Source organism: Hyalella azteca, unplaced genomic scaffold (genome assembly GCF_000764305.2).
Source record: "Hyalella azteca isolate HAZT.00-mixed unplaced genomic scaffold, Hazt_2.0.2 contig2323, whole genome shotgun sequence".
NCBI lineage: Eukaryota > Metazoa > Arthropoda > Malacostraca > Amphipoda > Hyalellidae > Hyalella > Hyalella azteca.
Window position 1 is genome coordinate 1 of NW_025932603.1, and position 16,935 is coordinate 16,935.

General features: G+C 38.8%; 1 protein-coding gene across 1 annotated transcript; it reads right to left on the reverse strand.

The window, feature by feature from the left end:
• Positions 1-9,950: 9,950 nt before the first annotated feature.
• On the reverse strand, positions 9,951-14,039 carry LOC108678786. Its single transcript, XM_018167257.2, has 2 exons — positions 13,699-14,039; positions 9,951-13,188 (listed from the first exon to the last, which is right to left on the reverse strand). Exons 1-2 carry the CDS (start codon positions 13,741-13,743, stop codon positions 10,267-10,269), a joined length of 2,967 nt encoding a protein of 988 aa, XP_018022746.1. The 5' UTR covers positions 13,744-14,039; the 3' UTR covers positions 9,951-10,266.
• Between the last annotated feature and the right edge of the window lie 2,896 nt (positions 14,040-16,935).

Sequence of the window (16,935 nt, forward strand, 5' to 3'; positions counted from 1 at the left end):
CAGGAAATACAAGCTCTGCGGGGTAAGCGCCAGTCATTACCCACACAGGAAATACAAGCTCTGCGGGGTAATTAAGCGCCAGTCATTACCCGCACAGGAAATACAAGCTCTGCGGGGTAATTAAGCGCCAGTCATTACCCACACAGGAAATACAAGCTCTGCGGGGTAAGCCCCAGTCATTACCCACACAGGAAATACAAGCTCTGGGGTGAGTGCCGAATTAAACGGACTAATGCACTTATGACTATTGTACGGATCACCTCGACCAGTTTAGCCCGGCAAATGGCGTATTGGTGCTACACTGAACAACTTTCTATTCAGAATGATCACAATTAAACTATAACGGTAAATTCATGTTCGATACATTTAGTGCTTTAAGTGTCGCTATTTGTGGCAATTTGATCTATTCATTTTTGTTAGTGTGATTGTTGCCAGCATGGAAGTTCCATCATGCAGATACGAGTTTGTAATGACAGCTGGATGGTATAGATTCTATAGTAAATTTACCCCTAATGGCAGCCGGTTAGACGGAAATTCTTTACAATTCCTGCTTCTAGTGACTCGATAAAAATGCAATTATTTCTTCTGGCAACAACAGAGCATCGCTCGAGCGACTACAACTGAACTAGAAGGTCACAACGGAATTCCGAACAATCGAAAATGCATTCAGAAAGAACAACTCATGCGAAACAATTGCTTAATTTTAATCTTTTGTCTATAGGAGATAATACAAGTTCCCAAGTTTGCGCATCCGAATGGCCCTGCGAATGGATGGCCTAGTGATTACAGCATGACAGAGTATCAGGATTAGAGCAGAGAGGTGCGGGTTCGATTCCTGCTACCTGTGACAGTTCTGGTCAAATCGGCGGGGAGCCAGGTGGTTAAAAGACGCAAAATTGGATGAGTGAGTTGTGTGTTCGAGACTGCAACAAGCTGTGAATGTTCTGCGATGTTAAGAATCGGGGACAGGCCGAACGAACGCTGAGACCGCTATACTATACTAAGTATATACGCTTTACTACACCGGCATGGGGGGCAACCGTATTTATCTTTTAATAAACTGGAAGCTTGGACGCTTAACTTACATCACGTAAAAATGCCATTTCACTAATCCTTTCTAAATGCCTCTCACAAAGAGGGCAATCAAAAATATAATTATATTCACTGACTTATTATCACATAATCACGGCACACTAGAGCTTGCGACTGCTTCCATAAAGAAGAGCTGAACACGTGCCTGGAAAAGCACAAAGCTGGAGGGACTTCTATAAACTTGAAAGGCTTCGAATTAAAATCTAACGTTGAAATTAGAATTTTATTCTTATTGATTTACCATACCAAGAGGATTTTTCCCTACCAAAAACTACCTCTTTCCATACAGATCACTTGGCACAACTGGGAATATAATAATTTTGATGTTCAATGGCTATAACGGCAGATGGCTAGTGTCCGTCAACAGAATTTCAGGAAGAATAAAGTAGCACTTATGAAAGGTGAAGCTGTTGCATTCAATCTCTAGACTTTAGAGGTTCAATAAACCCAGATCTGGGTGAAAAAACCCATCGCTGGGAGCTATGTGTTGCACGTGTTGTGTACAAATCGTCAAACAAACGTTCGAACTTCTGACTTCGGCTTCGGACTGCCGCCCTCCTACCGCCCCCTTCTTCCTCACCGTCCACCCCGATCTTTCTACCGCCACCAAGGGGGCGATACCGCCCACTTTGGGAACCAATGCTATAGGTCATCTCTCGAGCGAACACATCTGAAGTAAGATTTCGCACCGGAACTCAGAACGCCCAGAAACGCACTTAATATCAAGAACTCATTCAGAACAATTCTCCTGTCACAACCTTCAATACATTTACGGTATTTCTCGTTTCCAAGTCCTCCGACTCGAATGGGCTTGACGACGGCCAACTCATTCGTTGAAGGCTCAGACTAATTCTATAAAGTTAATCAGTCGGTGCACGTTTACAAAACATGGTAGAGTGGTGCAACCTACTTGTTGAGTGAGGCATATAATTAAAGGCTGTAGACTTGACTAAAATAAGTCTCTTTATCTACAATGATCGGCAAAGACCCAGACATATTTTTATTTTGCCTATTTTTTTATTAGATCAATGTAATGGTAATTTATATCGCATTAATAACTCATGAAAATTGGCAATCATACCAAATGAAACACATGCAGGATTCACTTCATTCCTTAATGTAGGTAAATTTGTGGTGATATATGCAACTTCATTATATTTAGAACTGTAAAAAATCTGTAAAACCGGTAAAATAGTCTACGGTATTTATTGCCCAAATTTAACCTGAAGTGCACATATAGAACGCAATATTGAGATGTGTCGAATTCAGTCTGTGGAAACGTCGATTATCCCATTACGTCGCCTAACATATTTAACAGTTTCATAGTTATGCTGGAAGTTTTCATGAATGAAATTACAGGCAATTGTTGAAAAAACACGAACTCTTATAAACTTAGTAATTACAAGCACTGCATCAATATATTACACTGGATAAATCTGTGAAATCTGTATCCCCACTTGACCGGCAACTCGCGGCAAGCGTCTCACGACTCGAAGTGTTCAGGTCGTGTCGTAGAGGAAAGTGGGGTACAGTTTTGCGGGGAGACCGAGTAAAATATCAATTATTTCATGTATTAAAGATATAATAACCCTCCCTGCCACATCAGTAAACCCTGGACTATTATTCACGTCAACCCATATAAATGTGGATTAACTGGAAAGTCTCATGGTGCCCCATAGTTCCCCTAGTTGATTTGCAGGCCGCAAGCTGAACTTTAAATTTAATTGGAGACATAACCTCTTCAAAATTTAACTACGAAAGAAGAACTTATGGAATGCTTAGGTGCGGCTGCTATCCGATTCTTATATTGTCATATATTTTTCTCATACAAAATATTAATATGCATTGATACAAGTTCAATGCATGGCAATATGCATTGATATGCGTTGAACAGCTCACTTTCTTTGAGATCTCTGCCTCAGCCGCAGCTCGTGTAGGTTAAGCTCATGTAGATTAACACTCATAGATATTCTGCGTAATCCAGTTACGATTTGATAAATTTTACTATTGACTTTTATTGCATATAAATGTTAAGCATGTATGACTAATTTATTAACCGATTTCCTAGGGCGTTAGCAATATATACATGTCGGTCTCTATGCCACATTTTTTCCTGAAATGTTGTTGCAGGATAAAAATCATCTGGCATTAATTCGCATAACAATAAATTTTTCTAGATCATAAAATTTATATTTTGTAAAGCGGTCTGATATCTGAGGTAATTGTGGTCAACTCGAGTGATATGCACCTGAGCTTTAAATCTAAAGAAGTTAGCCTGCATAAATTAGATTTCGCGTATGTGTGCAGTTCTATGCTACGAGTGACAGCATAGTATCTGTCGGTTTGTAATTATGATGCCATTGAGAAAAAAAGATAATTTTTGGAGCTCTCTAGTAGAGGGCGAAATCGTATGATACGTTTTATTCGCACGAGGGGCGAGTCTCGCAAGGCCCATATTATAGTCATCCAATTTATATTCAAACATGTGGAAGTACACAACAATATACTCCATTACTGTACATCGACCGGAATAGTGATATACCCGCTAAGAAAGTTACTGGGCGTCAGGAATTCCGTAGCTTCTTCGTATTTATATTGTTTTCGTAGAAAGATTCTTCTTTCGACGAGAACCTCCATTGTCGGTTACCAGTAATGTCTCTTCTAAGAAAAACATCCGCCACTGGCCTGGTGATTAGAATACAATTGACTGCGCATTTTGAATTACTTCCATACGGAAATATACATTGGGACGTCTCATTTCGTTGAATAGCATTGTTATTATTGTTATTATTATTTTTAGTATCGTTATTACTATTATTACTCATTAGTATTAATATTGTTGTTATTATAATTTTTATTATTACAATTATTAGTATTATTGTTGTACCTATCTTTATAAGTACTCCAATAATATCCCTTTATTTAGATATTCTTTACATCAGTAAGACCGAGGTCGAAATTAAATTATAAAGGTAATGGTGAGATTATCGCATCGATATCGATTTTATCGCATTTTATCATTCATGGAAAAAAATGCGTTATTGTGCTCGCCGTGTCCGTCCGTCTGTCTGTCCGTCCGTGACTTCACGTTGTCGCCGACGAGAAAATGCGCTCTCTGTCACTCACTGCAGTGAGTACTGAGTTATATTTTTTCGTGATTATCCATGTCAAGTGTGAGGTGAGCGCCAGTAATTACCCACTCAGGAAATACAAGCTCTGTGGGGTAGACTCCTGCGTTTGGTATTTTTCTTATCCGAGACGAGACGAGACGAGACGAGACGAGACAACAGGCTCTGTCCCGGTTTGCAATAAAAACCGGGACAATTTTCAGCCCTCCGTAGGAATTCCGGGACGATACCGAGACGAGACGAGACATCCCGGTTAAAATAGGTACCTTAAAATTTCCCGGAATTTATAGCCATTTTAACGAGACATAACGAGACGTATCAATTATTGGTGTGGTGTAAACTTTGGCTTACCATCATACATTTATACAGAGCTGGGCAGCGCTACTTTGAAATGTAGCGAAAATGTAGCGGCCGCTACATGTAGCGCGCTACTGCCCACCTCTGCTAACAACTAACATGTTGACGCTACTAACAGGCTGAGGTTGACAACATTACGCCGAAATCTTTCGTATAGTTTATTCTGTAATTTATATTATGTATGTATAATGCCGGTTTTTAAATAATATTTAATACTATCAAGTAAAATCTAAAGGCTTTATCTATAAATGTAGCGGTAGCGCTGTAGCGGGAGAACGTATCGCTACTCAAATATGTTGCGGGCGCTACCGCTACCGCTACAATTGCTTAAATGTAGCCCAGCTAGCTACCGCTACCGCTACTGAAAATGTAGCGGCCGCTACATGTAGCGAGCTACTGCCCACCTCTGAATTTATATAATAACTTGAGACGTATCCTTTTACTATTCTGATTGGAGCTCGGCAATTGAAATGATTTTTGCTACGAATACATGTTGTGGTAATGTGGTTTAATATGGTACTTAATATTGACAGGCAAATAAAAACGGGAAAAAACGTTTTTTTTTCAAAAATTGTGTTCTATGATGGTTTGGAGGAGGCCATACTAGCTGTAGCTGGTGACATCGGCTGACTGGACAGACTTTGATTTGCCTCCAGCTCAATCACGGAATCAGTTTCATCGATCTTGCCTTAAGCAATCTCCTTCAACAAAAAGTTTGGAAAGAAATATCAACAACATTTTAAAATAAAACAAAATTTAAGTTGGAAAAAATGTAATAGTTTGATCTTCAAAAAAGAACTCGAAATATCCATGCGTATCCTTTCTAAATAACGTTAAACGAGCCTAAGTGTTTGATAACAATTCAGGAAACTGCGCAATTGTGAAGATATCCTGGAGGCGTAGCACAAAAATTTACTAAATGCAGAGATAATCTAATACTAGCTTTAGTATTATTAGGAATATCTTACCAGGACTCCACTCCACTGTCTACTAATTGGCCGACTAATCTAGATACTGCGTCCGGCGTCCCTACTCCCTATGCGCTCCACGGCGTCTGAACTCGTTCCGAACGCGTAATAAACTCGACTCATATTCGTACGGTTCCCATAAGTGCCATCGAAGCCTTAGTTAAGTAACATTTTTAGTAACATGAGTAACATTTTTGACTCAATACTCAGCCATGCATACATCGACAGGTTTGCGGTGTTTGTCGGACCACTAATTAACTGCCAGTTCAGTAGTCAGACGAATTTTGCTAAATCTGCAATTAACTCAATTTAACTGGTAACTGTCTATGGCCCTATTAGTAGCAATAAAGGGCTAACTTGTCATTCTTCAACCCATGTTTTCGAAATGATTCGTATCGTAATCTAAAAATTTGTTTTATCTTAAATAATTAAGACAAATCTCGTCTCGTCTCGTTATGTCTCGTTTCAAACCTGTCTGTCTCGTCCCGGTTCATAATATACCGGGACACAAGTTTTAAAGTCCGGGACAGAAGTCTTGTCTCGGTTCATACGTTTATTCCGGGACAAATTTTACCCTCTGTCCCGTTATTTTTTTCCCGGAATTTTCTCGTCTCGTTTCGTCTGTCCCGGTTCATTTCGAGAAAATTATTTCGAGACGCAGGAGTCTACTGTGGGGTAAGCACCAGTCATTACCCACTCAGGAAATACAAGCTCTGTGGGGTAAGAGGGGTAAGCGCCAGTCATTACCCACTCAGGAAATACAAACTCTGTGGGGTAAGCGCCAGTCATTACCAACTCAGGAAATACAAGCTCTATGGGGTAAGTGCCGAATTAAACGGACGGAGCCTAAGATTGTTATCATTATTAATTATAGTATATATAATAATAATGATAATAATAAATAATAATAATAATATTAATAATAACAATAATATTCAACGAGATGTGACGTCCCAATGTAGAATTCTGTATCGAAGTAATTCAAAATGCGTAGTCAATTGAATTCTAATCACCAGGCCAGTGGCGGATGTTTTTCTTAGAAGAGACATTACTGGTAACCGACAATGGAGGTTCCCGACGAAAGAAGAATCTTCCGAGAAAACAATATAAATACGAAGAAGCTACGGAATTCCTGACGCCCAGTTACTTTCTTAGCGGGTACATCACTATTCCGGCAGTAGTAGTGCAGTAATGCAGTTTATTGTCATGTACTTCCACATGATTGAGAAGAAATTGGATAGCGACGACATGGGTCTTCATGGGCATGCCCCTCGCACGACATTTACAAACATCATTTAATTTGAAGCTCTGCTAGAGTGCTGCAAAAAGTTATAGAATAAAATTTACCAACCTAACATATAAATTTCGGGATACTATGCTGTTACTCATAGCATAGAACTGAACCCATACGCGAAATCTAATTTGTGCTGGCTGACTTCGTTACATTTGAGCTCTGATGCATATGTCCCGAGTTGAAGATATAGAGCACTTACATTCGTACACACACCTCAGATATCAGACAGCTTTAATAAAATATAAATTGTTAGATCCAATAAATTTTTTGGATTAAGGAAATTGAAGCCACATGATTCTAATCCTGCAACAACATTTCAGGAACAAAAGGTCGCATTGAGAGAGACTTGTATTGCTAACGCTCTAGGAAGTCGGTTAATAAATCAGTCGTACATGCATAGCATTTATATAGAGTAAATAGCAGTAGTAAAATTGGTCTAATCGAAACTTGATTGCGCATAATATTTATGCATGTTAATCTACATACATCATGACTAATTCAACGGCAATCGCGCTCTGCAGCAGTCCAGAGATTTCCCTTTATACTATTCGACCTCGTCGCACGCTCTACTGTACGCGTGAAGGTCTTTGCATTCTATTTGATAAAGCATATATCAAATATACTTAATTTTAGAAGTAATTGCAATACCTTATATCATTACACCTGAATGCCCGCAATGAAAGTTATTAGTGAAGGTTGGACCTAATTAAACTTAAAGATCCTAGTGTTCATTTATCAGTTTATATTATAATCTAGTATATTTTTAATCACACATCAACCCACATAAGATGCGTTTGAAACATAATTCCAAAGACTTGAAATGAAATACCTCTGAAATTTGTGGAAAAAAGCAAAAAATTTATAGAACGCTCCGGCGGTATTTCCGGAAGATAGAATTAGTAGTGTAGTCGAGATGTGAAGAGGTTAAAAACCACAAATCTTGGTTTAAATTCTATTAAAACTGGTCTAAGTATATTATAATGACCATATAATAATATACTTAAACATTGTTAAGGTATATCATAGATAGATTTAAAAGATCAGCTGCGAATTACCGACGCGTCGACGTATGGAAAAACTCGGTCCTAAAAGCACATTGATTCTATGCCCAGTGGCGGTATAACCGTCGTTAGAGTTTATTTAGTCAAAAAGTGAATAGTTCTTCTTACGAATTAGTCTGATATGCCACAATAGACAGGACTTAAGGCTTTTTGCATTATTAATAGTATTATCACCGCCTTTAGATATGATGAAAACGTTTCATTCCTTAACTTAAGAGAGTGGGTCCATTGCAATGGCGTTCTGAGACAGAACAATGAAGACAATAATAACGAATATTGCAGGATAAATAATAATATTCGTATTTGTGAAGTATTTGACGCTAACTAACTAACTAACTAAGCTAACTTTCTGTTTTACTAAATTGAGTCAAGCGCTAGTAGATTTTCATGCACAGAGAGTGGATTGATAAATATAATAAGATAGTTATCAACCAAACAGATATACCTATCAATTATGGCATATCAATTATATATAACAATTGATATATATGCCTACAGAACTCAGCTGGTCCTGTTGAGGGAGCCCCTACACTGACGTGTCCAATGATGTAATTCGCACGTAATACTTCGGTTCTCTTGGACTAAATTTGGACGTGACTGTTCTTAGATGATATTTCTTGCGCTATTTGGAGAGGAAACTTCGTGAGCGATAACATTCTTTTTTTGACTCGGACCATATACTCAGAGCAATAAGTAAAACTTTGTCAACTAATAATGGGTCATGTTGACCCAGTTTATTCCGGCAAAATGGCATATTGGTGCTACACTGAACAACTTCTATTCAGAATGATCACAATTAAACTATAACGTTTAATTTCATGTCCGATATATTTCTCTCAGAAAACGGCCTTCCTGTATTTCAGCTGTTCAAGAGGAAATTTATTAATTCATTTAACATAATAATTTATTGAAATTTATTTATTGTTTCATTTGTTTCAGAGCAAAAAACACTACATGTCTGATACGGTAGCTGCGACCAAAATTTCACGAACTATTTGCTGTAAGATTTGTTGGTTACTCAAAATGGGCAAATTCAAGAATATATTTTAGCAATTATTAGGGAGATAATATTTAAATATTCTGTTATCCTGTTTCTGTCGCTAATGATGAAACTAGCGCGTTATACGACATCAGTATATATAGCAACATTTCATCAATTCACCTATGTGCATAACATAAAATGTATTGAATAGTTCAAATAACACAATAGTTCAAATTGAATAGTTCAAATAACAGCTAATGGCAGACCAACATCTATACAATTTTCAATAGATGCTATATTCCTATTGTTTCTGTCGGTGATTAATATTTTCATTTGAATGCATAGCTTATTTTTGTCTCAATATATACTGTATCTTATCTTCGTTTATTTCAGATTTTGAAGTTGTGTTTTCGTAACGAGTCTCTCTTATTAGCTGTTAAACCGTGAATTGCGGTATGAAAGCTTTACGCTGCATTATTGTTGAAACTGCTGCCAGAGGTCATCAATTGCTTCTATTTCCATCATCGTAAAAATTATTTATTTCATTTGTTTACAACTGATCGGGATTATTTTTCAAAGTGAATCTCTAGCTGGGCGGGAAGCGAGCGTTATATCCCTTCGTCCAGGGCTGTGATTTTCTGCCTATATCCGTCGCACCACGAGCGGTCTACTCAAAAAATGACGCGGCTTTATTGTCCAAAACGCGGCACATGTTTTTTTTACCTAGCACTAATACAAACATAATTTCGAACAATAATTTAAGGCTAAATTCATTTTTGACTTTTTGCTCGCATGGCTCCACAAGGAAATAAAAATGTCTCCGCTACGAGGCGTTTATTTTTGTTATCTTATTATATTAGGGAAATAAATCTATAAATTACAAATCAAAACAACTCGCCATAGATTTTTGTTTATTTATTACATAGCAACTTTGAGCTGAAGATTTCAGCCCCAAAATTTGATGGCTGAAATTTTAGTACACATTATATATTTTCAACAAGAAAGAGTAGTTATGCGTATGTTAGTATGACTGCGAGTAGTTATGCTAACTTAGTTATGTAGGTTGTATATATATATATAATGACGAAAAATTTTCCCTTATTTTTCTCTTACGGAAATTCTAAGTGACAAGTATTTATACTCACTTAGGCAGAACAGAATTTCCACTGTTATCATAATCAGATGAGGCGGAAGGATCTACTAATTTTATTAATTCGGTTGAACGAAATTGCCCGCCACTTGATTCAAATGGGGCAGAAATTCTCATCATTCATACTAATTTAAGTAAGGCAGAAGCGACCAATAATAATAATATTTACGTGAAGCCCCTGTTGTTTAATTGTTGCTTTGCTTCCACGTGTCAAATGAAACATGTTCATTTTATTCAAACAACGACGGTAGTTACGAACAAAAGCATCAACATTGAAGTCAAACACGAAGATACGTGGGCCCCGACACTATGGACTTTTGAAACTCTAGGACCCCTTCTAGCCGCTGCATCTGGTGTTTCAGTCAATCCCTCTAGCGCTCCAACCGACGCGTATGGAGAATTTACTAGTGCATCTGATGTGGTACTCGGTACTTCCAGCGCCTTAGCCGATGCATCAAAAATTCCACCCGAAGCATTAGTTGCTCCAGCCGAGGCAAACGATGTCGCTATGATTTCATCAATCATTCCCACAGATTCATCAGTCGTTACGGGTCGTTGCTCTAGCAAATTAACTGACGCATTCGTAGTCTCGAAAAAATCATTCGGAGTTTCATTCGATGTATCTAGCGTTTTTACAGTTGCTGCTGGGGTCTCCGTTATCCCAGCTATTGCATCGGGCATTTCAGCAGGAGCTTCGTTCATTTCATTTGCTCCTTCCGACGTTTCAACTTGCGTTTCTTGCAATACCGTGGGTGTCTCTGGCATTTCAAGCGATGACTTTGGCATTGCGATTTGTTTGTACGATGTTTCATTGGAAACTTTAGTTGTTTCAAATTGTTCCGGGAGTTTTTCAATCAGCCCATCAAGAATTACAACCGAAATATTTGGCGTTTCAATCGGAACATCAGGCGTTTTCAACGATACATTTGGCATCTGAACCGCAGTATTTCTTGTATTGTCTGTTGCATGGAGCGTTTCAGAAAGATTATTATGTGCATCAATTTCTGCGCTTCGTGTTATTTTTGGTGCATAAAGTGAGCTGGCTAATGAATCAGGAGTTTCATTTGACGGCTCTGGATGTTGAACAGCTTTATCTAGCGTCTCAACAGGTGCATCAAGAGCTTTTACTTGTATTACTGTTATTTTAACCGGTACCCCTAGCGTTTTGAAAGATAAATCTGTCATTTCAATATTTTTATCTTGAGATTTTCCCAGAGCGCCCTGGGCTTGCGTTTCAGGCGATTCATTTAGCTTTTTGGACGATTCTTTTTCATTTTCAACATCAGCCGCTCTGGGTTTAGTTGCTTCAACCATCGTTGCAACAGGAATATCTTCCAATTCAACTATGGTTTCTGGCACAGAAACTGAGGCATCTTGAATGACTGCAGGTGTACTAACGGCATCAACCGTTACAACCGTCACTTCTTCCCCAACATCCGGCCTTTCAAACGGGATTTCTAGAGATTTAATCGATGGATGAGGTTTTCTTTCAAGATTTTCTTGTGTTGCCGTAGAATCAGCCGTCTCAACAGGAAAATTTTGTGATTTTTGTGAATCTGTTTGTTTTTTTGCAGCTTCCAGAGATCCAACAAGCCTTTCTATTATTTCAGAAGTTGTTTGTGGCATCGCAATCGTATCGGTTTTTTCGTCTTGCAAATCAACCGGTATTTTCGGAGTATCATAAGCAACATTTAACTTTTTGAGCATCGAATCTGATTTGTCATCTTGCATTTCAACCGGTGTATCTAGAGTAGCATCGGGCCTTCCTACCAAGACATGAGAAGTTTCTAAATGTGCATCTGCTGATTTAGCCGGTGCATCTAACATTTCAACATGTGCATATTTTGTGTTGTTCAATGCATTAGGCGTTTCAACAGATACATTTTCGATCTTAGCCAACGCGTTTTGAGTTTCAACCTGCGCTTCAAGAGTTTTGACCGATTCAGCTGGCGTTTCAGCTGGTATATTTTGATTCTCAACTGGCACGTTTAGAGATTTTACAGGAACAGTTGAAGTTTCAATAGGGGCTTCTAGTGTTTTCAACAACGAATTTGCGGTTTTAACTAGCGTTTCTGCTACTTTATCATTTGCTTCATTTGATGAAGTTGTCTTTTCTAGCGTTCCAGCCGATGCAGGACGCGATTCTTTTGGCAAATCAATATTTTTATTCAACGGAACTGTACCTTCATCAAGAATCTCTGTTGAATCAACCGTCACATTTGGTGTTTGAATCGTCATACCTGGTGTTTCAGCTGACACACTTGGCTTTACAACCAACACAACGTGCGTTTCAACCGGCATATTAAGGTTTACATGAGATATATCAAGCTTTTTACCTGGAACATAAGTAGTTTCAACCGGCATTATATGTGTTTCATTCGACATATCAGCTGTGTCAAAAGACGCAAATGGCGCTTCAACCGGTACATCAGGTTTGTCAAGAGACACACCATGCGTCACATTTGTTTGACGAGACAAATTATTCATTTTAATAGACACATTAGGTGTCTTAAAACACACACAATGCATTTCATGAGCTCCATCAGGCGTTTCATCAGACGCATCAGGCGTTTTAGGAGACATATCGGACGTTTCATCAGATAACTCGGGCGTTTTATGAGACATATCGGACGTTTCACCAGACACATCGGGCGTTTTATGAGACTCATCATGTGTTTCATCAGACACATCAAGCATTTCATGAGACACATCAGACGTTTTATCAGGCGCTTCATGAGACAAATCAGGCATTTCATTATACGTATCAGGCGTTTTATGAGACCCATCAGGCGTTTTATGAGACACATCAGGCGTTTCATTAGAAGCATCAGGCGTTTCATCAGAAGTATCGGGCGTTTCATCAGATACATCGGGTGTTTCATGAGATACATTAGGTGTTTCATGAGACACATCAGGAGACTCATGAGGCTCATAAAGTGTCTCAAGTGACACATCATCCACACCAAACGACACATCGGTCTTGCGTGCTCCCACGGGCTGACCAGCCCACTCCAGGAGCAGGTCAAGGATGTCGTCCTCGAGGCTCAGGTCGACGCCCCTCAGGAGGTCTGTGTCGTCCCCCCTGGCTCCCCAGGGGCGGTCTGTCCCCCCGGTGGCGCCCCCTGCCTCGTGTGGGGGAAATGCGGCGGCCATCGCCTGAAATACGGAGCAATCAGGAGGCTTATGCCGTATATACAGAGAATTGCTCAAGTTATTGCCTGGAATAAGGATGAAAGCACTCGTTATTTCGCGTATTTTAATTTGTATTGTTTTTGTTGCAAGAAATGCTAGGAAGCATTGCAGTCGTTAACTGGAATTCAAAATTTTAGCAAATTGAATAATGGAGTTCGACAGCGATTGCCAGATTTAACCTATATACAAAAATTATTTACGGGAATATAATTTCATCCAGCATTCAGTGACATAAAATAACTGCATCAGTTATGGCCTCATTATGAACATGTCTCATTAAGAGCAGCCCTAATTAAAAGCAGTCCTAATTAAAAGCAGTCCACATTAAGAGCAGTCCTCATTAAGATCAGTCCTCATTAAGAGCAGTGCTCATCAACATCAGTCCTCATTAAGAGCAGTCCACATTAAGAGCAGTCCTCGTTAAAAGAATGTCCTCATTAAGATCAGTCCTCATCAAAAGTATTATAGACCTACCAGCATGACTGCCAAGAAGACACTAATGGCGATGCTTCCTTCCATTATTTCTCTCCTTTCACAAGTAATGGACTTGTTTAGTGAGTGTAAATTTTGCTATATTTTAATAGGATATTTTCAACCTATAACTTGGTACAGAGAGTTTAAGAACAGATATACTGTGTATGTAACAGTGCAATATAATGTATTGATTAATTAATCTTTGTACCGGGAATGATGAGAACTCAGAAACACTATCAATTATTATCAATAAATAATTGATTCGATGCACAATTGAGTTTCCGAAACACTGAACACACAGCAAGCAAACTTCAGATGTGACAAGGCCGCGACAATTGCAGGGGAGACTGAAACAATGTAAACAGTCGTACGGCCCTATAACAAAGGGGGATACCCTCTGAATACCTCACTATCATTACTGAATACCTCACTATTATTACTGAATACCTCACTATCATTACTGAATACCTCACTATCTTTACTGAATACCTCACTATCATTACTGAATACCTCACTATCTTTACTGGATACCTCACTATACTTACTGAATACCTCACTATCATTACTAAATATCTCACTATCATTACTGAATACCTCACTATTATTACTGAATACCTCACTATTATTACTGAATACCTCACTATCATTACTGAATACCTCACTATCTTCACTGGATACCTCACTATACTTACTGAATACCTCACTATCATTACTGAATAATTCTCTGAAAGTTACTGCAAGTTTTTCAGTATCCATTTCTGTGCCCTTCACTCCTTAATTACAGCCATCTTCACTCCCCACGACTTATTCACTATCCTCTTCACTCCCCACGACTTATTCACTATTCTCTACACTCCATACGGCCTCTCCAATTTCCGCGACCTGCCCTTTCCACTCCACACGACCTCTTCACCGCGCACCTCTTCACTGTCTGATCCCGCAGTAGCGCGCGTCAAGCTGCACTTGTTAAGTTCCCCCTCCACTCCCCCACACACAGTTCCCCCCCCCACCACGTGCAGTCGCGTCCCCCCCCTCCTCTGCATGGTTGGAAGGAATAGTCCGCCTAAGAATGACATTAATTATATTAATAAAAAAATTATGCAGTTAAATAGTGGTCGGATTCATTTGATGATGCGGGGGATATCCCTGTGGTTGATATTTCTTTATTATCAATACAAGTTGAAAATTTTTATTGAAGACAAAATTTAAAAATGTAATTTATTGACTCTCTTCCCTAACCTGAAAGCGATATTTTATTAAACAAAAACTCGCAACGACCTGCATCTGCACGAAACTGCCTGCATCTGCACGAAATTGCCTGCATCTGCACGAAACGACCTGCATCTGTACGAAACGTTCTGCATCTGCACGAAACTGCCTGCATCTGTACGAAACTGCCTGCATCTGCACGAAACAGCCTGCATCTGCACGAAACAGCCTGCATCTGCACGAAACTGCCTGCATCTGCACGAAACTGCCTGCATCTGCACGAAACTGCCTGCATCTGCACGAAACTGCCTGCATCTCGGTCCTTCATGTTACTCAGAGAAATGAGTGAGAATTTATCCAAGTATTGATGTACTTTTTGCTCTTGTGTGGGTCATCCTGACCCAGTTTTGCGCCGGCAAAGCTCGTATCAGTGCTACATCCCTGCTCGTGCAGTAGGTGAGCAAGTGTGTCACTATTTGGACAATATCAGCCATTAATTTTTCACTGTGATAGTCTGCATCGTGACGCACGTTCTAAGGTCAAGTGCGTCACAGCTCCAGGATGTTCTTTGGGTGGCCGGCGATACGGCGGCCGTAATTTTGATCAGGCATACACGCAGTTGAGATGTGTGAAGAAGCTATAGATAAAAATACCGTGCGGTGAATTACAGAGTTTATTGGTGAATAAATTAATAGGAGAGATAAGGATTAATGGCTCGGCTGGTGGAGGCTCTTGTCGCCTCCTCGGGGCTTTGTAGTGCGGCGATTATATTGACATGTTCTTATATTAATATTGCATGCAATTCTTGTTGTCATTTTCTCATATTAATATGGAATGCAATTCAAAATTGTCATGTTCTCCTTAATATTGCATGCAATTCACATCGTTATATTCTCATATTAATATTGCATGTAATTCATATTGTCATGTTCTCATACTATATTCACGTTTTCGAGAACTTATCTCACCATTTACATGTGACAATGATAAATTACATTTAATATACACTGCATAATCTGTTGAATATAATGTCATCAGTTGTTATTGAATTTCAGAACAGTATGGAATTTTGTGAAGAAAAACATGGACTCTCGTCTTGTTTGTGCATAACGATGTCTGTTGGGACAAACATTTAATAATGAAGTTGATAATAATGAAAATTACATGAAAATAAAATTACAAAGCTAAAAAAATTTTATCGAGTAAAAGATAATAATTTCACAAAATATCGATGCGTACACTAAAACCTTTAGGTAAAATTATTCAAATATAATTCTCTTGATGTCATTTGAAACTAAATAATGACATTAAAGTAAGATTTATTTAAATAAATAAACTGAACGGTAGCAATTTTAAATAAGCACGTCAAGCTAATTATAGTACGGCAAGCTGGTGCTGGTATCATCATGATAATTAGAGTATTTTTAGAGTGTTGATAAATGATCGTGAAATCACAGTGTAACGAAAGTCACAAGTGACATTTGTCACGTTCGCCTGAACATGTAAAAATTATATTAATCAATAGTTGACCAAGCCACGCTCATGAGCGTAGCTATTAATTCGGACTGGCAGCCAAATTGTTTTGTTTAAAATATTAAACGCCAATTTTTTACAGCGAAATTTAATACCCTAAATTGGATCAATTTTCTCCCTCCCCGAAGTTAGAAGCAAACCATGCATGCCAACTCTGAGCGGGAACGCGTCCTTATACTCAGTAGCTTTAGAGACGAGCGTGATAGCATCTGGCATTCAGCATCATTGCGTAACTTAGCTAGTTCAATCATAATATCGTGTTTTAAAAGTTTTGTAAATGACGCACTGTATGATTGTACGGAAATTATTACGCCAAAGTTTGCTAGTAAATCTTGGTGTATATTGGAAAGTTTTATGTTTATGAGTGAACGCGGGACGCCATGTGCATAGAGTGCGCGTCTAAAATACGCGTGGGCTCGGTACAATCTAATTGTGGAAAATTGAGTTAGTCTGAGTGCCTGATTCAGACCGATATTGCAATATTTTGCTATGGAT